This window comes from Lissotriton vulgaris, unplaced genomic scaffold (assembly GCF_964263255.1).
Source record: "Lissotriton vulgaris unplaced genomic scaffold, aLisVul1.2 SCAFFOLD_637, whole genome shotgun sequence".
NCBI lineage: Eukaryota > Metazoa > Chordata > Amphibia > Caudata > Salamandridae > Lissotriton > Lissotriton vulgaris.
In genome coordinates, this window is record NW_028245984.1 from 78335 (window position 1) to 105000 (window position 26666).

The following is a 26666-nucleotide window of genomic DNA, read 5'->3' on the forward strand; positions in this document are numbered from 1 at the left end:
ACCTTAACTTCACCAACCAAGTACTCACCTGGAAACCGGTAACTCACTTACCTGCCATTGGATAACATTGACCAATTTTGACTCGAAAATTTTCTAAGTGTGAAGTTTTGAAAACTGAAAATATTCATATCAAATCAGCCAAACTCCGAATTCTGAAGTACTCACCTGTGATCAGGGGAGAAGCCAGTACTGTACCTTTCAGCCTAGTACTGAACCGCAAAAGTAATCCTAACCGGGTTTACTAGTAATCTGTATTTTCTACATAGGAACCCATTGTCTGCTTTTCTATGAAATGTCTTCTGTCTACTTTTGCAAACTTGAGATATTCTTTACAAATCCTACAAAATACTGAAACGCAATTACCAACCTGTTCTAAGTTAAGACCCCAGTGCTGGCCCTAGGAGACCAGTGCTGGATTACAAAAGTAACGCGATCGTACTTTACCTGCATTCTGAATTTTCTCCAATTGAATAACATTGTCAGATTATCATTGAAAAGTTTCCAAGTGTGAACTTTTAAAACAGCTTTATATTCATGAAAATTCACTACAGTAACTAAAACGTTTTTGCTAATCTGGTTTCAGCTTAGACCCCAGGACTGAATCTATGATCTACTCCTGGACCTACCAAAGTAATCTGCATAGTAATCAAGTGTACTTAAATGTAGAAAACCCTTTGAGCTCAATGCTATAGTGTGATTTAGGATTGTGTTGCTTACTACCAATACTGTATTCACTGCGTGCACAAACTTTATTGCTCCTTTGCAAAGTAATTACATGAGAGTACTCATAACGAGAAAAATATATTTTTATAACTGTTGGTTCTAAAAATAAAACAACTATATCTGTGGATATAAAAACAATTGGCCTGGAGTTCAGTCCTTGAGTGTGTGCAACCTTTTGCTGATTGAGTGTGTATAACAAATGCTTTACACAGTCTTATGGTACTGCCTTACTGCTCGACCAAGCTACCACTTTGGAGAGTAAGGTCAGTTCTGACTTTAGCCTCGGTTATACCTCTGGGGTTGGTGGACTCTATACACACTGTACTTCATTCTAGTCCAGTATTTATAGAGCCACTTTCTCACAGAGGTATCTCCTAAAAAAAAAAGAAGGGGTGAACCTATTAAAAATGGGATTAAGAAAACAAGACTGCTCCAGATCCCATTACTACGCTAGCATGGGAAATATTACACACTGATGTCTCAAGCTCCAGTAGTGCATTTGACTTTTTTTAACACACTTTCCTTTGTCAGTTCATCAGTAAAAAAAGGCCACCTACCACCAGTGATTTGCTCATGCTAGAACAATTAAATTCCAGTCTGGTACCTGAGAAAAAGAGTTCAAATTAACAATCATCAGCAGCAATCTTTCAAGAGAAATGTGCTTGTACACAGACGTATTTGAAAGACAAGACTGTCTCTTTGAGTAAGTGCTCCAGAATACAACAGACATGTGTAACTATTAATTGTCCTTGATCATCAATGAAGATTCCCTGATTCACTGAATTTTAGTTACCTGGCACCTGTAAGCAAGCTCCAATTATAGGTTTCGCTGTTGTAGAGCAGAAAATTATCTTAACATGCATAAGAGTGAGACATTCATAAAAATATTTTCCTTCTCTCCTTCAGAAAAGTTACTAGGAACTGTTAACTTACGAAGCAGGCCGATCTTGTCGAAGATCAATGGAGAAAACAACAGAGTCTTCACCAGCAGACAAAAAAGTGCATGGGGAATCAGGTTCTAGTGCAAGCTGCCAGAGAACAAAGAAATGTTGGTAATTGGCAAGTCAGAAAACAGAAATTAAGTACTAATTCAATTGAAGAGTCATTGTCACTCATTTATATTTTTTGTCATGCTTTTTACCTTCTGCAACACCCACTCATTAACATCACTTTAATGCTTTATAGTTAATGCAGAAAAACGATTTTAAAGGCCTCCCTTCCCAAATAATGTTTTATAATCTACATGAGCAATAGCTTGTAGTCAAGTACGACGATCAGTATAAAACAATGAACGTTTTTTACATGCACAAAGTTCGCTTTCGTGTGTTTTGCTTTGTGCCATTAAATCAAGCTTTAAAGCGTGAACGTTTAAAATGAACTGCTATTAGTAAATCTACTTTCCACAAAATCTCAAAAAACAAAAATATATACTGGTGACTGTAACAATAGACTGAAAACATTTTACTAACCTTGTGGCAGGCTCCCTTGTGCTGTGCCACTCTCTTTGTATTTTTGCAGCACTGGGTGGCAGATAGTTCGGCAATCCGTACCTGCCCATCCCGTGCACACATGGCTAGCGTGGAGTCCCCACTGTTAGGAAGGAACTTTGCCTACAGAACGAATGGAAAAAATTATTTTACCCAATGATGTAAATCATAGAAAAATACATAACTAGTATCCTCACAGCTCTGAACTTCATATCCTCACAGCTCTGCACTTCATGTCCTCACATCTAAGGTTGGGAAGGAAACCAAGCATAAGGATATTACTGTAATAATAACAATAGCACAACAAGCCCCTACAAATTATGTTCACATGAAGACGAATTTTGGAAGGAAAGCCAAGTTTTTTAAAAGTTTTTTTTAAATGAAATGCCAGCTACCTCTTAGAGAGAAGCATTTACAATAGCATCACAGATTTGGAAAGCTATAATGCCTAGAAACATCAGAGCATTATTAATTTGATGTCATGATTTGACTAGTATATCAGCGCAAAGTTATTGCAAGGCATCACTGCTACAAGGTAGAGAGGGACACTCAAAGCAGATTAAGAGAGAAGGATAATGTTACTTACCCAGTAAGCATATGTTCTTGGCATGTAGAGCTGTAGATTCACAGGCTTTTCATACTCCTGCTGTTGGGTCCCGATGTTTGCGAATAGTTTTTCTTTGAAGAAGTCTTTCCTAGTCACCAAGTGAGGTGACACCTCCTTTCGGTGATAGTGCACATGGGCATCGACTCCATTATTAGATTGTTTTCCAGGAGGAGGGTAAGATTGGAGTAAGCAAGTGTAGTATAGAGATGTCCGTGTGTATAAATGTATAATGAAGAACTGCAACAACTAAAGGTACCCGGGGAGGCGGTTGGGCGCGTGTGAATCTACAGCTCAAATTGCCAAGAACAGATGCTTACTGGGTAAGTAACATTATCTGTTCTAGGCATGTGTGCTGTAGATATACATGCTTTGCATAGACTACAAAGCAGTATACTCCCAAAGTGGTGGCTAACCTGTAGATGTTGCAGTTGTTTGAAATAGTGTTTTAAGTACTGCTTGGTTTACATTAGCTTGTTGACGTGCCAACACATTTACACAGCACATCTACACAATAGTGTTCGGTAAATGTGTGTGGTGTAGACCATGGAGCTGCCTTACATATGTCTACTAGAGGAATGTTACCAAAAAAGGCTGCAGAAGCCTCTATTTTGCAAGTAGAAGGCGCTCTAGGGGGTATGGATAAAGTTCTTTTAGCTTCAGCGTAGAATGTTTAAATGCATTTAACAATCCATCTTGCAATACCAGATTCAGAGGTGGGATTGCCTTTGTGAGGTAGAACAAATGCAACAAACAGTTGTTTTGTTTTGTGAAAGTCTTTTGTTCTATTTATGTAGTACAATAAAGCTCTTTTAACCTCAAGCGTGTAAAGAGCACGTTCTGCTACAGAATCAGGTTGAGGAAAAAAGACTGGTAACTCAAACGATTGGTTTATATGAAAAGCAGAAACTGCTTTGGGGAGGAATTTTGGGTTGGCAAGTAGAACTACCCTGTATTTGTGTAGCTGAAAGAAGGGTTCTTCTAAGGTTAATGCCTGTAGCTCACCAACTCTCCTCACCTTCCATGAGGGAAACTGCAAGGGGCACTTGCGGAACGGTTCAAAAGGTGGACCCATGAGCCCTGTGAGAACAATGTTGGGATTCCAAACTGGAGCCAGATGAATCCTAGGTGGTATTACTCTCTTCAAACCCTCCATGAAAGCTTTGATTACTGGAACTCTGAATAGTGACAAATGTTGCCTCTTCTGCAAATACGCAGTTACCGCTGCAAGGTGCAAACAAATAGATGTATAAGCTGTAAGTGTAACAGATAATGTTTTGTACAGAAGCATCTAAAGGATTGATTTTGTTGTTATTGCAGTATACAACAAATCTTTTCCACTTTGCTACATAGAAATCTCTGGTGGCAGGCCTTGTTGCTTTTTTTTAGAATATTCATACAGACTGGTGATACATTTAAATAACCAAACTCAGGAACCAGATGGCAAAGTTCAGTTCTTTGGCATTTAGATGTCGGTCTTCTCCATGGTTCTGTGAGTGGAGACTGGAAGTGAGGTGCAGCTTTTGATGTGGAACTAGTGTCGGCTCCAAAAGATGGGTGTACCATGTCTGACGGGTCCCATTTGGGAGCTACTAGAATTAGTGTGAGGGATGTTTGCCTGAGCTTCCGAACCAGACACAGAATGAGCGGGAGAGGCAGAAAAGCATAGGCAACTATCCCTGACCCGTTCATCCATAGGGCATTGGCCTTTAAGAGCGGGTTTGGGAACCTGGAGCCGAAGTCTGGGCATTTTGCGTTTTCTGCTGTGGCGAGCAAGTCTATTTGTAGGAATCATTGTTGAAAGTAGGGAAGGAGAACTTAGGGATGAAGTTCCTACTTGTGAATTTGCGGTCTCCTCCTGCTGAGAAGGTCGGCAATTTGATTGTTTACTCCTGGGATGTGTTCTGCCAGAAGCTAAATCTTGTGATGGCTCGCCCAATTCCAAATGGCTTGAGCGAGTCTTGACAGTTGGAGAGTGTGTGTCCCCCTGCTTTTGCACATAATACATTGCTGTCATGTTGTCTGTTCAGACTAGGCCAATTTTGCCTATGACATTAATTGGAAAAACTGAGCGCTAGAAAAACTGCCAGAAGCTCTAGATAGTTGATGTGGAGGCTCTGGTGTTTGTTGCTCCACAGGCCTTGCATTGTGTAATATTGGAGATGACCACTCCAACCTGTCAGAGATGTGTCTGCTGTAAGAACGATCTGTGGAATAGGGTCGATGACAGGCCATCCTTTTGCTAAGTTTTGTATGTTCCACCACTGCAGAGAGCAATGGGTACGGCCGTCTACCAACACTAGATCGGTTAAATGACCCTGCGACTGATTCCACTGACATGCCAGGCACTCTTGTAGGGGACATATGTGAAGTCTTGCATGGGGTACAACTGCGATGCAGGATGCCATCATTCCCAGCAGTTGCATGAACACTCTGGCTGGTAAGGCTTGGTTGGGCTAAAACTGTAGTATGATAGCCTGAACATTGTGAATTCTGGCTACACTGGGAGAGACTAGAGCTTTGACTGTGTCTAGAGTGGCTCCTAGGTAAGACCGCATCTGTGACGGATACAGGTGAGATTTTTGTGCATCGACCATGAAGCCTAGTTGATGAAGTAGGTCCATTGTGATCTGTGTGTGATGTAGACAGTTTTCTTAAGTGCTCACTTTGATGAGCCAGTCATCTAGATAGGGAAAGACGTGAATATGCGGTCTTCTGAGATGAGTCGCGACTACTGCCAGACATGTGGTATATACTCTGGGCACTGGAGTCACTCCGAAGGGAAGTACTTTGAATTGGTAAAGCTTCCCTGCTATCACAAATCTGAGGTATTTGAGATGAGCTGGATGAATCGGAACATGAAAATATGCGCCTTTTAAGTCTAGAGTAGACATCAATTCTGCCTTCTGTAAAAGTGGAAGTATCTGTTGAAGGGTCAACCATGTTAAAGTGTACTGACAGTATATAATGGTTTAACTCTGAGATCCAGAATAGGTCTTAGAGAACCGCCCATTTTGGGAATGAGAAAATACAGAGAGTAAACCCCCGAGCCCTGGTACTGTGTTGGAATCGGCTCTATAGCCCCTTTCAGTAAGAGAGATTGCACTTCCTGTTCGAGCAATTGTAGGTATTCTGGAGACTATTTGTGAGGTCAAGGTGAAATGTTTGGAGGATTGCTGGTAAGCTCCAGGCAATAACCATGCTGGATAATTCAAATCACCCATTTGTCTGTTGGAATAGATTGCCAAATCGGGAGAAATTGTTGAAGTCTTCCCCGACAGGTGTGGTATAGTCGGGGGAAGCGTGGGTGAATCACTGCATTTTAGGGGGAGGGGAGTTACGGGGTGTGCTGCCCTTACACCTACCTTTAAAATTGTTCCCTGTATAACCTCCTCAAAATAAGTCTTGTGAGGGAGAGAACTGGATGTTACCTTTGGAGGTGGAGGTATTCTTGTCTGAGGATGTGGTTTTAGACCCCCTCAGTAAAACAATTGGCGAAAGTAGCCTCTGTTTGAAGGAGACTGGAGCGCTCCCATGGACTCAGCCACTACAGTGTCCTTTTTAGGTTTCGCTGGGGGACGGAGCCGTTAGGCTCCTCCTCCAGAGAAATCTATTGAGTACAGTAAGGCACTCTGGAACACGCCCCCCGTCCCATTGGCTAGCTCCATAAATGGAGCCTAGCCATTGGACGAGGGGCCTGTCCATCAATGCCGGACCAGACACGGGGGCGTTCCCGAGATTCTTTGGCTTTTGCCGACGTCACGCGACGCCGGGAACGCCCCCGAGTCTCCTCCGGCCGGGCCGTGCTTGCTGCTGTCCTGGGCATCGTGAGTGTTTTTCCCCGGCACGTTTCCCGCCTCCCTCCCGCCGTTCGTGTTCTCTCCCGCCCCCCTCACGCCCCCTGTGTCCTCTCCCGCCACCTCCCGCCGTCCGTTCCTCTCCCGCCCCCCCCCCTGTCCTCGTAGGTGCTGCCGCCATTTTTAAAAAAAAAATTTTAATCCGCGGCTGCCCACGCCGCACTTGTGCCAATTTTCGTGCCTCACGCCCCCTGTGTCCTCTCCCGCCCCCTCCCGCCGTCCGTTCCTCTCCCGCCCCCCCACCGTGTCCTCGTAGGTGCTGCCGCCATTTTTTTTAATTTTTTTTTAATCCGCGGCTGCCCACGCCGCACTTGTGCCAATTTTCGTCCTCGTAGGTGCTGCCGCCATTTTTTAAAATTTTTTTTTAATCCGCGGCTGCCCACGCCGCACTTGTGCCAATTTTCGTGCCACCCCGCTTTGCAGCGCAAGAAGAGAGAGAGAGAGGAGCCCGCGCCCGTGCCTGACGGTGGGCGGGGTTGCTGAATCAGGAGAGGGAAGTGAGAGGAAGATGGCGATCTAACTCCTCCTCCGCTGGTGAGCAGACCCTGCGCGAGAAGCCTCGAGCGCACAAAACTTCACCGGCGGCTCCCCTCGCCTCAAAAAGAACAACAAAGCACCGGCGAGGAGCTGCGTGGAGCCGCTAAAAAACCCCCACAGAGAAAGCGGTAGGAGCAGCAGAGCCCGCCTGAGTGCAGCGGCAGCAGTGGGCGTCCCGGGCAAGCTCTTGTAAGATCCTTGCAATTAATCCCGATTTCCGATTGGTAATTGTGTATTTAAATAAATAAATGCAGCCCACGTGCTTTGGGAGAGCGAGCGCGGCGGGAGGAGGGCTTTTTTATGTCCAAACGGGAGATGGTTCATCTGGTTGGGGGGGTTTCTCGCTGCTGGTGTTTCATGAAGTGGTTTATGGGAGGAATTGGTTAACAGAGACTAATAAGCGGGTATAGCGAAAATCCCGTGTGTAGTAGAGCTGCGGGCAGGGGTGGTTTGGTGTGTGCAGTGTGTGTTGTCTCTGTGTGGACTTGGATCTCAAAACACAGTAAGGGACACAGTATAGGAGAGCGAGAGAAAAACACTGCCCTGGGAAAAGCTCGGGCTAAGGGTGACCTCCTTTTTTTCACGGCCGATTGCATTGCTTGGTTTGGTCTATTCTTCAGAGGTCCCCCTTCCTCCTCCTCCTTTTCAGAAGTTGGCCTGCAGGGGAAAGGGCTGGATTCAGGGTCTGATTCGCTCCTAGGAGCAGGGAGGAGGAGGGTGTCGCGTTGCTGCTGCTCCAGGCTCTCTGGTGGTGGTGTGTGCGTGTCTGATGAAGGGGCTGCCTGGAAGAGGTGTTTAGGTGTGCTTGACGTATGTATGTTAAATTCATCAGTTACGTCAGAATTATGGAATAAGTGTGGATTGAGCATTTGGAAACACAAGTGGCAGAAATATGGTGACCCTAAGAGGAAGTAGGGGTTACTAGAGCCCTGGGACTTCCTAATTTTTCCTGTTTTTAATCATACTGGCTGCTAGCCAGATTAGTGTTAGGTGTACCAGGCAGGTATTTTTAAAGTTTAACCCTACCCCCACTCAATACCCTATTCCTTTTCCAACAGTGCTCCCATGCATCTCATAGGTTGTAGCACGCCTCGTTCTGCAACGGCCGGGAAGAACTCTCTGATGAAGAATACCACCAAGGCAAGCACTGTCACCCCTTTGACCCGGCCGACATGGCGAGCACTGTCACCCGCAGAGTAGTGAGTGCAGATTAAAGAGTGACTAGGGAGTGCTAGGGAGTGCAGAGTGACTAGGGAGTGCAGAGTGACTAGGGAGTGCAGAGTGACTAGGGAGTGCAGAGTGACTAGGGAGTGCAGAGTGACTAGGGAGTGCGGAGTGACTAGGGAGTGCGGAGTGACTAGGGAGTGCGGAGTGACTAGGGAGTGCGGAGTGACTAGGGAGTGCGGAGTGACTAGGGAGTGCGGAGTGACTAGGGAGTGCGGAGTGACTAGGGAGTGCGGAGTGACTAGGGAGCGCAAGGGAGTGCAGAGTGACTAGGGAGTGCAGAGTGCTAGGGAGCGCAAGGGAGTGCAGAGTGACTGCAGAGTGCTAGGGAGTGCAGAGTGACTGCAGAGGCTAATGGCAATGTAAATGACAATGCCATTTATTTATCTGTTTTCAAAACCAACACATAAATATAAATTTTGTCATTTACAATGCCAATAGCTCTAACTTTTCCAAAGGCGAAACCATTGCATTGTAAATGCTTGTTTATTTTTTCTAATGCCTGATCTACTTCAGGACCAGATCGATGTTTCTTGTCAAATAGTGTGTTAAGAATGGATTGTTGGACCTTGGGCTTAAACCCAGAGATCCTTAACCAAGCATGTCTCCTAAGCAAAATGCTAGTGTCAACCTCTCTAGTCCCAGTATCAGCAACCTCTAGAGCACACCTTATGGAGGAATTTGAAATCAGCTTACGCTCCTATACTAAATCCTGCACTTTCGCTTTATGCTCGTCTGGGAGATATTGAAGCAATTGCTCCATTTCATCCCAGTATGCCCTATCATACCTGGCTAGAAGGCTCTGTGTATTTGCAATGATCCACTGATTTGCAGCTTGACCAGCTATGTGCTTGCCAGAAGCGTCTATTAACTTAGACTCCTTATCTGGTGGAGGAGCATCCCCTGATGTTTGAGAATTAGGTCGCTTACGAGCATTAGACACTTCCAGTGAATCTAGTGGCAACTGCCACTTGATAAATACTGAGTCTGTTGGGGAGGCTTTATACTTCTTGACAACCCTAGGAGTCAAGATGGATGCTCATACTGGGTCCTTAAAATTTCTTCAGCGTGTTTTATTATGCCCTTAAGCATAGGAAGTGTTTGTGACGACCTATGTGTGGATCCTAAGGTCTCAAACAAAAAATCTTCTTCTAATGATTCTTTGTGCAGTGTCACCCTATGATATTGTGCAACCCTGGCAAGGAGTTCCTGGTGGGATACATTGTCGTCTGGAGGAGATGGCTTGGCTGGATAAAGGTCTGTGCCATTATCTGCTGGAGGATCAATTGTATAATCCGTTCATGGATTATACAACATACGCATCATCAACATCATCGTCATCATGGTGAGATTGTGGAGAATCCGGAGGTGTGATCTGCAAAGGATTTGAAGCTGGAAAAGGGGGTGGTGGAGGGGATGATGGTAGAGGATGAAAAGGGCTGGTATCAACGGATTTCCTCTTTAAAGGGATCTTGTACAGAGTGTCCTCATCAGGAAGCTTATGTTTCTGAGGCAGCTTAGTATGAATATGACCAGTCTCAGGGTTAATATATAGTGTCTTTAGCTTGGGATCTGTTTTCGGTGGAACAATGTCTAAAGTCGGATCCGAAGTAACAACTTTTGGTTTCTGCACCGCTGCTTTCTGGCTGGCATGTGCTGGCCTTTCGGTACGGAAGATTTCGGCTCCGAAGGCTGCTTGGCTTTCGGCATGGAGGATTTCAGCTCCGAGATGTGTTTCTGTTTGGAACCGGAGGGCTTCGGCTCCGAGATGGATTTCTGTTTGGAACCGGAGTGCTTCAGCTCCGATGAGGACTTTTTGTCAACTAGGTACCGAGCTGTAAGGCTTGACTGTTTTGGAGCCGAACCTGGAGGCGGGGCGGCAGAAACGTTGTCCAGGTGCCGACCTTGGCCAGAAGGCAGAGGTGGTGCATAAGCCTTGTGCTTTTTGTGAGTGATCAAGGGGCAAAGGGTCTCCGGTACTCCCGTCACCTTGTCCCTGTTGCAGTTCTTCAGCGTCGAGGTCCAGCTCTCGGAGTCCTGCATGGAGAAGGCTTCTTTCTCCTCTGCCGCTGATGCCTCAACATCTTTTTGAAGGGAATCTTCACCAAAGATGTTCAGCATGTCTTCGATGCTCTGACGCTGTATCTCTACGTCGAGCTCGACAACTGCGAAGAGTTTTCTTCGATCGAAACGATCTGCAACCGTTGCAGTCTTCTTCCCTGGGCTCCGGAGATAAGCACAAGTTACACACCCTGTAACAATCAGTGTGCGGATACTTCACATGGCACTGAGGGCAGAATTTGAACGGTGTCCGTTCCATCGATGGAGAGCTAATCCGACGCGGTTAGGCCCGAAGTCCGTCCACAAAGATTTCTAATCGAAAAGTAGAATCCGTTGACTGAAATGTTACGTGGAGAAGTGGGAAACACGTACAAAACAATACCGTTGAGGCTAGAGAGGACTGCGCATTGAGGGGAACCCGAAGAATGCTTCAAATCGTGCAGCAATACACGTCCGAAAGCGATGGCGGAAAAAACAATCTAACAATGGAGTCCATGCGCACTATCACCGAAAGGAGGAATCACCTTACCTCATGACTAGGAAAGACTTCTTCGAAGAAAAACAATTTGCAAGCATCTGGACCCAACACTAGATGGCAGGAGTATGCAAAGCATGTGTATCTTCAGCACACATGCCTCATACAAGTATTTTTATGGCATGCCTTTGACTGCTCTATTCTTGCAGATGGATGAAGAGAGAAGTCCACAGACAAGGGATCGTTAGAGAGAAAGCTGTTCATATTTTGATGCAATGTTAGCCACAATGACAACACACAAATTCATTGGTGGATTACACTGCACCGTACATAAGGAACCAATCAACCAATATTCAGGAGGGCCACAGTGAGCAGAAAACTGTGCTGAAGATCAATAATTATGTTGCCCTATGGTGTATGGAACTAAATGGTCCACCTACTATATAATGTCTGTAAGGTGAGCAGAGAGAAGTTGATGAAGTTTAAAAGAACATGGTTTATCACACTAAAAATTGATCTATTAATGAACAAGGCTTATGTATGGCACAATGGTGTGAGCTATTTCATCTGCTTCAGGCAAATGCGTAAAACTGCAAAGGAAAAACTTCAAATACCATTGGATGGTTAGTAAGTTAAAACTCTTTATTTTGCCTCCTGAATTCATTATTATGTAGCTAAGCTAGAATTCGCCTAAATGGAAATTTCTACACATGCTTTTTTTTTTGGAAGCCAGTCTTTAGAGAAGAAGCTCCGAGAGGGGTAAAGGATTGGCGGGATCCATCCAGATCGCCAATTTTTTGTGAGCTAATGCACCATGAAGAATCACTATCAATTTATTTTTTATTAATCACGAGGCGATCCTAAACTCGTGTGAAAACGCAAATTATGTTTTCCTCAGCTTCGGAACACACACAAGGCAGAAATTTACAAAAGCCACTTATGAAGTGACATTCTAATAGCTTGATATGATTAAGAAAATTGCTCACTTTGATAGAATATTTAATTTCTATAGCTAGCAAATCGTATCAACTCAGTGAACATCATGTAGTCATACTATGATTTAATACTTGTATCAATGACAGAAGAAGAAAACATCAGTTGCCATAGTTTTTCCCAAAAAACGCAACATAGCAATAAACATAAAAGAGAACAATTGGGTCAGGCACAGGACAGGCAGAGCCATAAGACAGCAGCACTTCCCAATTCTATCTGCCTAGAGGCGCCCACATTGTGTGTGAAAGCGCTACATTTCCATACAGCTAAGTCCAGCTCCCTGATCTTCCATTCAGAGAAAAGACTGCAAGGCAAAGTGCCCGAAGTATACCATGTGCAGTGTTTTCAAGTGCTCAACTACAGGGCAAAATGAAAACTTAAGACAAAAAAACAAGCATTTGCAATGCAATAGGTCTCAAATTTACGTATGTTTAAGCTACTGGCATTGTTAATGACAATCCCTTTTATTTAGGTTTTAAAAACCAAAACATAAATAAAAGGCATTGTCATTTTCAATGCCAATAGCTCAAACTTGCGTAATTGTGAAAACTATTGCACAGCAGATGCTTTTTTTTGTCTCCTGACTCCTGCCTGCAGGGAGGAATCCTGGGTATATCAGGATACCGGAGAGCTCTAAATAAAAGGGGAAGAGAGCAAGTAGTGTTCCTGAGGTGTGGGCAGGATCTGGTAGTAATAGAGCAGGTAAGGAATCAAACAAACAGCTCTGGAAAATATGTTATTACTACTCCTAGATGACACGCAGCTTGTGAGTTTAACCCTCTCTTGAAGGGCTTGGGAGGATTTCCATCCACTATACTGTACTCAAAAGTGGGGATGCATACTCCAATACAGCATGCTTCACATAGCTAGCAACGCAAGCGCTGCCACTAGGCTCGACCTAAAAATGTTTACGTCCAGAAAACCGCTAAAAAAGGAGGACTCTTAGACAAGTCATTTTTTTTTTACTCAAGTCCATGTATAGAAAATGAAGACAGAAAGATTTTTCTAAAAGATCGGTTCCCAAATACAGCCTGTTAGTCAGGAAATATTCTAAATGCAGCTCTCTGGCATGGATCCCGCGTTGGAAATGTTCTTAGCCTCATCAGTAGCAGACTTGACTACGGCAGCGCACTCTATGCTGAGATCAACAAGAACCTCACCCGCAAATTCCAGATTGTCCAGAGCGCCGCCGCCAGACTTGTCCTCAACCTACAGCACCACTGCCACATCAGCTAACACCTACGGACCCTACACTGGGTCCCTGTCGAGAAGAGAATTGCCTTCAAGTTTCTCACCCACGCACACAAGGCCGTCCATAACACCGGACCCATCAACCTGAACCACGCCTCATGTTACACGCTCCCCAGTGCTCTCGGCTCGGCTCAGCTCTCCCTCGCAACGATACCGCAGATCAAGAACACCAGAGCAGGAGGGCGCTCCTTCTCCCTCCTCGCGGCCGAGGCATGGAACTCCCTCCCTGTCTGACAGACCACATCACTCCCATGTTCCTAAAGGACCCTCAAGACCTGGCTTTTCGACGGAACTCAATGATCCTACAGGATCAGCGGACCCCTGCCCCCCCCCCACAACCACCCATCCCTCAGCGCCTTGAGACTTGTTTCCCGGGTGAATAGCTTGCGTTTTACAAACCTGATTGATTGATTGATTAGCCTGCAGCTTCAGGCATGCTCAAATCGAAGCTGCAGGGCCCGACTTCCACCGGGTGCAGTGATTCAGAGGTCAGTGACAACACTAAGGGGTCGATTAGGATCGCGGACGGACTTGAGTCCGTCCGCGACCCCAGAGTATGAGGGAACGTCCGCAGGGGCTGCGGCGTTCCCTCATGTGCGATTAGGATGTGACCGCCACCCTGGCGGTCACATCCTGGATATTTAACATTGCGGCGGGTGCTGCTTCAAGCAGCACCCGCCGCAATGTTAAAAGTGCATGTTTTACATTTACATGCACAAAGCGGCAGGCACCGCGCGGTGCCTGCCGCATTGTGCATGTAAATGCTGGGGGGTACCATAGGTACCCCCCATGTGCACCCCCCACCCGCCAACACCCTGGGGGCCCGCAACGGGCCCCCAAAAACAAAAGTACACATGCTTTTCCACGGCGGAAAAACCGCCGCGGAAAAGCATGTTTACTAATGCTTCCTAATTTGGCTGGCGGTGTCTGATAGACACTGCCAGCCAAATGAGAGCTTTTCCGCCGCGGTTGTAATCCGACCGCGGCGGAAAAGCAGCGGACAGAAACCAAGACCCACCAGCCATCGTAATGCGGCGGTGGGTCTTTGGTGAGTCCGCAGAGGATTTTCCGCCTCCTCCGGGCCGGAGGTGGCTTCCGCCGGCCCGGAGGAGGCGGAAAATCCTCCATCCTAATCGGCCCCTAAATGTGCAGAATTGCAGTGCCTCGATTATACCAATTAAAGTTTGCGTAAGGAAAGCACTATAACCTATGTTGACTTTATGGTGTCCTTGTACAAGTACAGTTAGAGTGACGTCAATACTGATTCTCGTGCTAATCAAAGATTTACTCTAGCAATAATGCCGAAAGAAAGGGAGAGAGAACGCCAACATTACCACTTGAACTCCCTTAAGGAAATGCTCACCTCATTCCCATGGGACTGTAGAAACATTACTTCCTGTTCTGTAAATGTCAGGGAGATCGATTTTACCCGGTGAGCAAGTTGCAAGGAACATAAAGGCATGCTACGGCAATAAGCAGTACTGCCTACAAAAAGAAAAAAAAACGAAAGGGGAGCGGTCGCTAAAGTTAAAGCGTGCCGTGATTGTAAAAAAATAAAGTAACAGATTATAAGGAGCAAGTTGCACAGAAAATAAAGGTGTGCGGCTGCTATAATTACAGAGTGCTGTGCTGCCAAAATCAAGAAAATAACAATAAGGTTGCTGAAAACATGCAAGCAAAGCAGCGCCATTGCAGGAAAGCATATGATGCCAACTCTAGGAGAAAATCATTGAAGAAAATAATGCTTCAAGTCCAAAGAACACGTACAGTGTAACAACCAAAGTAAAAGGACCAGTTCTCATGGGAGTTTACAAATGAAGACAAGGCGGGACTGAGGAGGGACTAATAACCCAATAACAAATTAGAAGCCAGCATTTACGAAGGACAAGGACACAAGCCAATGACAGATGTGGGCGGAGTGTGGCCTGGGCTTCCAGTGCATACTCTAATACAGCATGCCTCACAGAGCGAGCAGCACTTGCGCGCTGCCACTAGGCTCGACCTCACAACCATCTACGCGATAAAAAACCCTTGATGACACTTGTAATGTATTGAAGACCAAACCTTGCTGCATTGTTTCATTAAGCTACTTTTTAGCTGTAAAATTCCAATAAAACGTTCTATATATAAACAAAAACTAACAAAAACATTTCTGGGATTCATAACTTGGGACAGATTGACGAAGGTCATTTTATTTTTTCCGATACTGCCTTTCCTCTGCATGACTTCACCAGTAGGGATCTGCTCATGGGAGGTCTTCTTAATGTTAGATCATTGCCAAAGCATGCTAATGAAATTCAATTACTCATTGATACTCATCACTTGGACGTCCTCTTCCTAACCGAGACTTGGACCCATGCCGATTGTGACATCGAACTAGACTGGGCCTGTCCTCAGGACTATAACATTTTGCATCTTCCTAGACCCAAAGGCCGTGGTGGTGGAGTAGGTATTATCTACCGAGCTATATAACAAACAATGTGCAACAATGGGTCAACAAAAGAGTGCAGCAAACTATGTGACTATGTGTAGAAGAGGGGCACAATTCCTGAATCCCAAGTATCCTTGGTGAAAAAGTGTTCCCATCAGATACCCGTCCTGTACCGCCCTACATCACTTGGGATCCTTCACCCGAAGGAAGTGGAAAGAACCACTTAGGATTAGGTAGAGTGTAGCCTAATCAAAGTGTGAAGGAATGTGAAGTGTGTGGGTTTGAACTTAATAAAGGTATCAGGGGGTACAAAGAATTAACATAAAGCAGTGCATGAAGTGCTCAATGTGGCAACAAGAAGTGGAAGAATTAATATTGGGTTGTGGGAGTGGAAATAGAATTTAATAGAGTCCTACCCACACCCAAGGTTAAAAAACAGTGCAAGTAGTGGTAACAAATAACTACTCAGATTATAACTAGGTCGACATGTTTCTGCAGTGTAGGTTGGTTCAAAGGATACCAGTCTGCTTCATCAGGACCTTCTTATTATTAAAGTGCAACTGCTATTATCAAAAAATATAAGTGTGTAAAAAAGGATCATATCACCTGCAAGCGCCAAAAGGTAAAACAGAAAGAATGACATGTGTAACAACATTTGGCACAATGTCCAACCAAATAACTAGTGTCATTAAAAAACACTGGGGCATTTTGAACACGGGGAATGACACAATACCAGTTCCCTTATTTGCCTTTAAACGGGGACCCAGCCTTAGGGACAAATTGGTCCACACAAGACCTAAAACTGAAATCCCCAAGAACACAGGCACCCTATGGGATATGCCAGCTGTGACTGGACACCACCCGTGCGGACAATGTGCAGCGTGTCCTCAAACCCGCAAATCCACAACACTCGATATTGGCACAGAACATCCCTGGGAACAGCGGAGGTTTACGAACTGTAACAGTTCTAACCTCATCTATTTAATTAGCTGTCCCTGTGGAAAAAAGTACGTGGGGATGACCACGAGAAAGGTAAAGATAAGGATCTCTGAGCACAAGAGCTCAATACGGTGTAACAAGCAAGCAACTCGCATGACTAAACACTTTTTGGAGGCACATCATGCACCAACAGACCTCCAATGGACTGTGCTTGAACAGCCGATGATCCCCAAACATGTCACTAATGTCAGCACATTTCTACACCACAGAGAACAGAGGTGGGTGTACAAACTCCAAACGGACATCACGGGTTTAAATGAAGATATCCCGTGGATGTCCCTATAAATTAGGACACCGAGAGTACAGTACCCAGAGGGTTCAGTTCTAAATGCCAGGTTATCATTAGTCACCTTCCTGAATCCAGTAAGAAATAAAGGATAAAATATTGGTCTGATAAAGACCACATTATGGACTGGTTAAAATAAGATATAGAGATGTAAAGTTACAGTCCAAATCCTTGACCTTTTTAAATCATTTAAAATCATTCTAAATGTCTATACCACAATCCTGCAAACTAGACATCCTTTGGGTTATTTAAACAACATAGGGATCGAGCGCCATAATCGAACTACAAATCCCATCAGTTTTGTAGTCCTAGCACTGATTACGCTTTGTTTAATACACTAACGTCGCCTGAACTACAATTCCCAGTCATTTTGTAGTTCCAGTGCAAATTACAGATTACTTGATACACAAAGTGACCAGTAACCAAGCATGCATGTTATCGCGAGGTTTAGTTCAGCCAATCAGCGGATAGTCAACACTGAGACTATTTCGCCGGTATACGCGCCGGATGACGCGGAGCACACGTGCAGTGCACCGGACCAACCAGCGCAGAGATAAGTAGTTCGCTTCCTGTCCAGTCGGTACCTCCCACTAGTCAGCCTAGAGGAAGGCGAGGAGTACCGACGGACAGGTAAGCGCTATGGGGTGCAAGGGAGGAATCCTTCGTGGCGTCCAGGTCTTCCCTGGGTGGAATCGCTTCTAGGCGATCGACTTCTAAGGCGCGGTAACTCGAATGAGGGGACCGCATAGGCACCGGGGTAAACATTAATAAGGCGCACATAGAGAGAAATGCTGTCTCTCGGTTTCCGAAGTATCGGCAGTATGGACGCAGAAGCCGTTTACTTGGACAAACAGGACCCATTCGTCCTGAGCACAACATAAATAGTTAAATACAGAACTTTGGCGATATTATGGTATTCTAGGAAACACTCGGTATACCATGTCAGAGCTTGGTTGCTTGTTGCATATATTGAGCTATATGTCATTTTTCTGCCGTTTTGAGCAACGTGTTTTTTCAGCAGCATTCAAAAGGCAGATTTAGACTCAACAGAGCAAACAGTGCAAAACCGAAATGTGAGATTATTTCTGCCTAAATTAGAAATTTACAGGGTGATGTAAATACCAACAATAACTCACTTCTACCTGTGTAAAGAAATACCCAATAATGGAGTGAATGGGTTGTCGGATGGAGTTCTGGTAAACTCTTCCTCTTTCATGTTTCCTGTTTTTTGTTTCACATCTAATAGAGCGGTGCTCCATTTGTACCTGAGCTGTTGCCGGGTGAGGTGGAGAGCGCATTCCCCAGAACTTGGGTGAGTGAAATAACTAGATTCAAGCCCAGGATGCATGCACCTGGCCCATACATTTGATCGACATTACAAATACTGACCATGAATTGCTTGGCATACAAATACTTCACGAGCATATCTCTGTGTTTTGCAGCATTCTTTAATAACTGTGTGTATTTTTCTCTATGTGTGTTTGTCTATTGCCTATTTGATTGGACCATATCCACTGGCGCTTGCAGGTGATATGATCCTTTTTTACACACTTATATTTTTTGATAATAGCAGTTGCACTTTAATAATAAGAAGGTCCTGATGAAGCAGACTGGTATCCTTTGAACCAACCTACACTGCAGAAACATGTCGACCTAGTTATAATCTGAGTAGTTATTTGTTACCACTACTTGCACTGTTTTTTAACCTTGGGTGTGGGTAGGACTCTATTAAATTCTATTTCCACTCCCACAACCCAATATTAATTCTTCCACTTCTTGTTGCCACATTGAGCACTTCATGCACTGCTTTATGTTAATTCTTTGTACCCCCTGATACCTTTATTAAGTTCAAACCCACACACTTCACATTCCTTCACACTTTGATTAGGCTACACTCTACCTAATCCTAAGTGGTTCTTTCCACTTCCTTCGGGTGAAGGATCCCAAGTGATGTAGGGCGGTACAGGACGGGTATCTGATGGGAACACTTTTTCACCAAGGATACTTGGGATTCAGGAATTGTGCCCCTCTTCTACACATAGTCACATAGTTTGCTGCACTCTTTTGTTGACCCATTGTTGCACATTGTTTGTTATATAGCTATAGGGACTGCAACAATGCAAGGTCATTAAACATTTTCCCACCCTTGCCCCCCTTATTGTATTATTATCTATCGAGCCTCATGGCTTATCAACATCTTAGACATGGAACCGGTTGCCGGGACCGAGCTCCTCGGCCTCTCCATAAACTGTCATACCGGAGCCACTTTCACGGCAATCATCTGTTATCGCCCTCCAGGAACTTTTAATTCCCAGCAACAGCAATCGCTACTCACCACCTTCACAAACATGGCTACCTCCCACAACAAGTTAATCATTTTAGGTGATTTTAATCTCTGGCCAAACGGCAGTTTGGACACTGGACTGCACAATCTCGTGCTCTCCTGTGAAAGCGTGGGACTCCATCAATTAGTCAAGGAACCCACTCACAAAGCAGGTCACCGACTCGACCTTATTTTCTCTACCCCTCAGCTAGTGCACCTGAACGACATCCTGCCCATGGGCTGGACTTATCATGCTCTCATCAAATTCTAGATCGCTAGCAATGGAGCTAGAAGGCCGGCACAAAGCACCTTTTCAGAATTTATGTACAGAGACTGGAAAGCTCTGGAAAAGTTGAGTTCTACCGGTACCGTGTTTCAAGTGGAAAACAGTTTTTCTCCCACTAATCCGGTGGAGGATAATTATGAGGCCTTTTGTACGAGGATATCCTCAACCACTGACTTCCATATTCCCCTAAAAAGATGTAAACCTAAGGGCAGAGCACCAACCCCCTGGTTTTTTCGATTCTTTGAAAGCCCTCAAATTAGCTTGTAAACAGGCTGAGAGGAAATGTAGGCAAGGCTACTCCGACGTAAACAAGTCACTTTGGAAAAATAAACTCCGGGAATACAAATCTGCAATTGTTAAAAGTAAAGCTACCTACTTTTGCTCTATTATAGTTAAAGCCACCAATAGCTCCAAAAGTATCTTCCATATTCTTAACAACCTTATCCACCCTGACTGTGCCAAAAAATCAATCCCAACCACACAAGCACTCTGCGACAATCTCGCACTATTTTTTAAGGATAAAATTGAGACCATTATCCATAACCTGAATACCTCCCCCCTCACTGGATAGTCCCAACGGCCTTGGGGCTATCACCACTGACTCGGATACGGTAAACCCAGGGTATCTACCCATGGAATGTTTGCGGGAATTCCCCCCTATCTCAGAAACTGATTTTGATAGATTGGTGCATGGGATCACCTCGGGTTCCCCTCTTGACCCTTAGCCCCCAAAAACCTGGAAAGCTTTTGGAACAGAACTCTTCTGCACCCTTCGCAGGATTTGTAACCAATCCCTGCGCTGCGGATTTGTTCCGACTCCTTGGAAGCAGGCCCTTATCACCCCGCTGCTGAAAAAACCCTCCTTGAACCCCGAGTGTTTACTGAACTACCGGCCTATTTCTCTCTTGCCATTCCAGGCGAAAGTTGCCGAACGCTGGGTGAGTTCCTGTCTCTCTAAACTTCTGGAGCAGAATCACATCCTGGACGATATTCAATTTGGTTTTCGTCCTGCCCATGGCACCGAAACGGCTGTCCTTACAGCCATGGAGGATCTTCGTATGCGTGCAGACAGGGGCCAGGCAGTAGCTTTGATCCTGCTGGACCTGTCTGCCGCATTCGATACGTTCAATCATGTGATTTTGCTGAAGAGACTAAGAGAGGCTGGGGTTGATGGCACGGCCCTGATTTGGTTCCAGTCCTACCTGCGGGACAGGAAGCAGGCTGTGTCCCTCCCCCCTTTCCAATCTGCCTTCTCCTCAGTGCCCCATGGGGTGCCTCAAGGCTCATCCATTAGCCCCATTCGTTTTAACGTGTACCTTAAGCCCTTGGTCACGTTAATAAAGTCCCATGGGGTAAAAGCTATAAACTATGCGGATGACACCCAGCTCATCCTTTCTTGGGAGGGGGAAGAATCGATTCCTCTAGAATCGTTTCACGACTGCCTGAGAGATACAGCTGGTTGGCTGTACAAAAACTCCCTGCAATTCAACTCCTCCAAAACCGAGGTTCTGTTTTGCGCCGATAGCCGGATTCCGCGCCTGTTCCCAACCGATTTTTGGCCCCCAGAAGCCCCAGAAAAACCACAGCCGGTCACCACTGTCCGCAACCTGGGTGTCATGATGGACAACAAGCTTAGTATGGAAACCCAGGTTGCGAAAACAGTATGCACCTGCTCGGCCTTACTGCGCTCATTGCGCAAGATCATGCCACTCCTCCCCGCACAAGCCCGAGCGCTAATAGTCAGTTGTACTATTCTTAGTCGCCTTGACTATTGCAACGCATTGCTGCTTGAGTCTCCAGCTGTACTGCTGGACCGACTCCAAAGAGTTCAGACGGCCGCCGCCAAACTAGCCCTTGGCTGGACCAGGAGATCCTCGGCCACAGCGGCCTTAGCCGAGCTGCACTGGCTCCCTCTGAGGCAGCGAGTGGCCTTCAAAGCACTCTGCCTTGTTTTTAAAGCACTGCACGGAGTCGGGCCCAGATCCTTGCAAGCCATGTTTACCTGGTACACTCCTACCAGAACCCTCCGTTCAGCTTCAGCCTGCCTTGTCACAGTACCAAGATTCAACAAGGTTAGGACTGGGGGCAGATCCTTCAGAGTTGCAGCTGCAAAACTATGGAATAGACTGCCCCTTGACATTTGCCAAATATCGCAACTCCTTCCCTTCCGAAAGCGTATCAAAACCTGGCTGTTCCCCTAAACTACTCACTTGGCTACCCGCTCTTAGTTTCCCACTTTAGGAGGAAGTGTTCTCCAGCGCCAGGATACCTGCATGGTGACAGCCGCGCTATATAAATGTTTTAAATAAATAAATAAATAATAATTGAGCAAGTGTGCTTCAAGCTAAATAGAGGACAAATAATAACGGTAACAATTCATACTGAGCTCCAAATTTAACTCAATTTTCAAGTTTGAAAGCAATCTTTTTCAATTTGCAGGTAAATGACTTACGGTCAGCTAACATGGCGATGAGGTCCTGGATAGAGTTGGCTGAGGCATTGATGTGACAGAACCCTATGAACGCACAAAACTTGCTCAACAAATGGAGCTGGCAAGTAGCAAAAGGTGGTTTCCAGGCTGAGGAGCAGCCTAGGAATACCTCAGGCAGACCCAAAATTGGAGGCGGAGCATAGGGGCAGGTGCCCAGCTTAGAGGAGAGGCCACATCAGAAAGATTAAGCTAAGCAAAGGAGAGATGGTCCAAAAAGACGTTACTCCGGCAGCAGGTGCCAGGGCAGAGTGGAGGTGGCACCAAGGGCTGCAGAGAAGGGGTAGAATAGGGAGGAGTAAACAGTAACACCCACGAAGACAAGCTGGAGAACACTGATCCTACATACTGGCCAACGCAGAAAAGAGATGAGATTATCGGTTGCCCAGTAAATGGGGCGGGCTGTATTCACTGCATGAGAGTAAGCCTTTCAAGAAGTCCCTAGGATCAGAAAAAGATATTCCGAGTAAGCAGTTGCATGGGGTAGTCCTACTGTAATTGGCAGGGCCTTAAAACCAACATTGTAGTCACCCAAAGAAGAGAATCATGTGTGATGGTTTTCTGATACGGCAAAAGTGCAATGGATTAGCAGTGTCTTCCCTTATGAGCCTGATCCTGTATAGATGTCATGGAATGCAGTCTGAGGAGCAGCGCGTACACCCCCAAGGCCCAGAAGTTGGGAAGCCATTGTAGGGTCCAGAGAAAGCCAATGATGCCCACACCCACACCTTAGACTTACAAGTTAACTCTTGAAAGTTCCAAGATGTAGGCATTAAGCCGCTTGAACAAGATCCTAGATGCAACCAGACTTCAATGGCAAGTATTGTGTTATAACTAAATAACGGGAGGTTGGTGGGTGGTTTTCAGGGGAGGAGGCCAAGTGTGGCCTATGTTGGGATAACAGCGATTTTCATAAAACCAGCAGGAGAGAGAGTATTGGTGACAGTTCAAAGAAAGGCCGAAATCTGGTTCACACTCTGAGCAAACCTCTATTGCAAGATATACATGTGGTTGTGGGCTAGGAGGCCTGGAACTCAATACATTTAGTTACCTAAAAAGGTAAAGCAAAAGAAAACAGTGTGATCTATTCAACTTCGAAGACCCTAAAGGTTGCGGCACGGCAAGAAAGGGGCAGCTAAGAATTCCAGAGACAAACCAGCTACACTCCTAACGAGAGGACATTCCGGACTGGCATAGGGAACTCTCCTGGTGCAGCCTATCTAACAATAAAATAGCTTACACACTGTACTTTGACATTTCACAGACGTGATGCTGGATCAGGCAAAGCCCTTATCTGCCTGGGGCACCCACATTTTGTGTGAAAGCGCTAAATTTCCTTACAGTCAATCCCAGCTCTGTGAAATTCTATTTGCATCGTAAAGTGTCTAATGCATAACTCGTACAGTGTTCTGAAGCGATCAACTGCTGGGCAAAATGAAAATGTAAAAAGACTAAACAAAAGCCATCCCAGCTATGAAAAGAAATAATGTTCCAGTAACCTCTGATGAAGCAGGCAGAAATCCCGAAACCAGCTAGAGAATGTCAGAAAAAAACTCAAAGATGTTGCAGTGAACACTTGCAAGGATGAAGCCTTGACTAGGACCTTTCTGGTGGTCATCTTTAAGGAACTACAAGCCGACATTGATGCAGTCTGTTTCAAACTCTAGCATAATCTCAAGGACACCCTCAATAGGTTTCCAAATTGGGCAAGAGTGTGGGCTCATTTGAAAAAAAAACAATGATATGCCATCCCCCAACAATGTCTGCCTTTCATCTCTCTCGAGTTAGCTTTAGTATCAGAGATGCGTGGGATTGTCCTCCTAGGTGATGCAAATGAGATAACAAGCGAGAAAGCCCTCAATCCGTCTGCTGTGCTAGGAACTGTACACGTCATGTCACAATCTGAAATACAGAAAGATACCTAATCGGTTGACAATTCTCAACTCTTTTACCAGGACGAGTGTCATAAAAGTACCAACCACACAAACCTCCCCAACTTTCATCAGCTCTAATCTAATTAAATGTGACCATATTACATTCCACTGTCACAGGCAGTCTAGGATTATTTGGTAATGGGACCGCCATTAAACACAGAAGACCAGAGACACCCTTATTGTCAAATGCTGCCAAGCCCACACTGATTGAGCAACTGTGTTCCCCTGACCGAATGGCCTTCTCACCTGTTTGACCAGGAATGTGTTGAGTGGGCAGGGATACTCACACACTCTGCTTGAATGGACACAGGAGGTTTCCAGGACTTCACATAGTATCAATAAAAGAGAAAATGTGGCGGGCAGCTTAAATGTGGCGGGCAGCTCAAAGGGATTGTACTATATTTGGTTTTGAGAATCTTTCAGTGTTATGGATGAGTCAGTATGTCCAAGCTACGTCGAGGATGCCTACCAGCCCACAATAGTCTAATCAACATGGTACAAATACCTTTAAAGAAAGATCTGCTCAGAAGGATTGAAATACAGAACAAGCATTTACAATGCAATGGTCTCGGCATTATTAAAGGTAGAGCTATTGGCATTGCTTATGACAAATATTTTTATTTTTATATCATAAATAAATGGCTTTGTCATTTACAATGCCAATGGCTTAAATCGCTCGCATATGCATGACCTATTGCACTCACTACAACCATCACCCCCAGCACTCGCTAAAACCCTCACAGAATTCCACTCCAGAACTCACTACAACCCTCGCCCCCAGCTCTCACTAAATACCTCACTGGAACACACTCCCACTCCAGAACGCACTACAACCATCACCCCCAGCACTCACAAAAACCCTCACAGAATCCGACTTCCACTCCAGAACTCACTACAAACCTCGCCCCCAGCACTCACTAAATCCCTCACAGAATCAGACTTCCACTCCAGAACTCACTACAACCCTCACTGCAAAACACACACCCTCCAACACTCACTTAATACCTAACTGGAACACACTCCCACTCCAGAACTCACTACAACCCTCACCCCCAGCACTCACTAAATCCCTCACAGAATCAGACTTCCACTCCAGAACTCACTACAACCCTCACTGCAACCCAATCACCGTCCAGCACTTCCCTCTGCACTGGCGCACTCACTTCAGCCCTCTCTGTCCCTCCCGACCCTCACTGCACCCTCCGAGCCTTCACTCTGCCTGCTCCTCACACTTAAGCTCACTACACACTCCTTCCTCTGCATTAAACCTTTGAATCTCTGTAATTAAAAAAATAGGCACCCACCATCCTCGGTGCATCAATACAGCCCTCAGTTTACCCTGCCCCTCTCTCACTCTCCCTTCCCTCTCTGCCCCCCCCTCCCCCGCCCACAGATGAAACAAAAGTGCCTTGTACATGATAAAGGATAATCCCTACGATGATCTACTCTACTGGCTGCCACAAATATAATGGTGGGATGTTTATTTTCCCACCAACTGTCTCAGGTGAACGGCAGGGGATATGTATTTATAGGCCATCTGACACATTTATTCTGTTTGAGGATCTGCAAATAAAATAAGGCTGATGTGACTGGACCCAAGATCCTGCGCCCCATCAAATGACTGTTCACTGAGGAGCGCGCCCCATCAAATGCCTGGACCAGAGGGGCAGCACCCTCATATGACTGTTCCCAGAGGGCAGCAGACGCTCCTGTGACTGCTCCTCGAGGCTGTGTCTTCTCACGTGGCTGGGGCAGAGGGCCCTCTCAAGGGGTAGTTCACCGTGAAGTGGCTGGACCAGGAGGGCAGAGCCCCCTCAGTTTATTGGACCCAGGGGGGCAGTGCCACCTGACATGGCTGGAACCAGTAGGGGCAGGACCTCCCCCGGCAGCAGGGGTCCCTATTCTGACCCACCTTAAACGAGCCGCATCGCCTGTGATTTGTTGTGGACTTCCTAAAAATGTCGTGCTACTGTGTGGTTTTCAAATTCCTTCGTCTAGCTGATCCCATAAGACACTTCACAAAGTGCACCCAATGTATTTAAAATGCGCTTTGCAGCGTGACCCTCTTGCACCCAGGGGTGGAGGGAGATTATTTGTGCGTCCCGCCACCCCGCCCCTTCTGCTTTGGTTAACCACCACGGCCTACAACGCATGTACTCCAAGCATTTTGTACTGTGCAGGACACCGAAGTTGAGCTTTGAGGGTTGCGCAAAATGGAGGCCAGGGTTAAAATAAGTTTGCTCCAAAGTTTAAAACATATGCCACTGCCTCCTGCTTCTGTGTGTCCTGCTTATTGGCACAACCACTAGTATGCGTAGGCACACTATTCGATGTTTTATTTTGTAAAGGTCTACTCTGAAGGTAACACTGAAAGAAAAGAGAACGCGGGTGGCACCAGATCTGTCTGTGTGAGGGAGGGGGCGGGGCTTCCAAGGGTCTGGATCTAGGGGCTGGTGGGCACTGCATGGATTCTGCCCTTTGCCATTGAGGGTCATGGTTATGTTTGGTGGCAGAGGGTGTATTTGTGCGGTGAATTTTAAGTGTCTTTGAGGTCAAGGAAGCCAACAGCACATGCCCGATGCGCTCTGCCCTACCCCCCACCCCCCACACTGTGAGTCCTCAGTTCTGCCCCTGGGGTCATAGCTTGTGCCCTGGAGCCCGAGCACGGCCGCTCCCCGCCAGCCTCACAGCTCCCTCATCCGTGCGC

General features: G+C 45.8%; 1 protein-coding gene across 2 annotated transcripts in view; it reads right to left on the minus strand.

Annotated features, from left to right (window-relative positions):
* Window positions 1–26666, minus strand: part of LOC147666192 (DDB1- and CUL4-associated factor 8-like) — a 104129-nt gene that overhangs the window by 22655 nt on the left and 54808 nt on the right. For both annotated transcript variants that reach the window (XM_086949218.1, XM_086949219.1), the window contains 2 exons: window positions 2193–2333; window positions 1657–1751 (listed from right to left, as the gene is read on the minus strand). In XM_086949218.1, the coding sequence (XP_086805344.1) occupies window positions 1657–1751; window positions 2193–2333 (236 nt within the window). The remainder of the gene's footprint in view (window positions 1–1656; window positions 1752–2192; window positions 2334–26666) is intronic.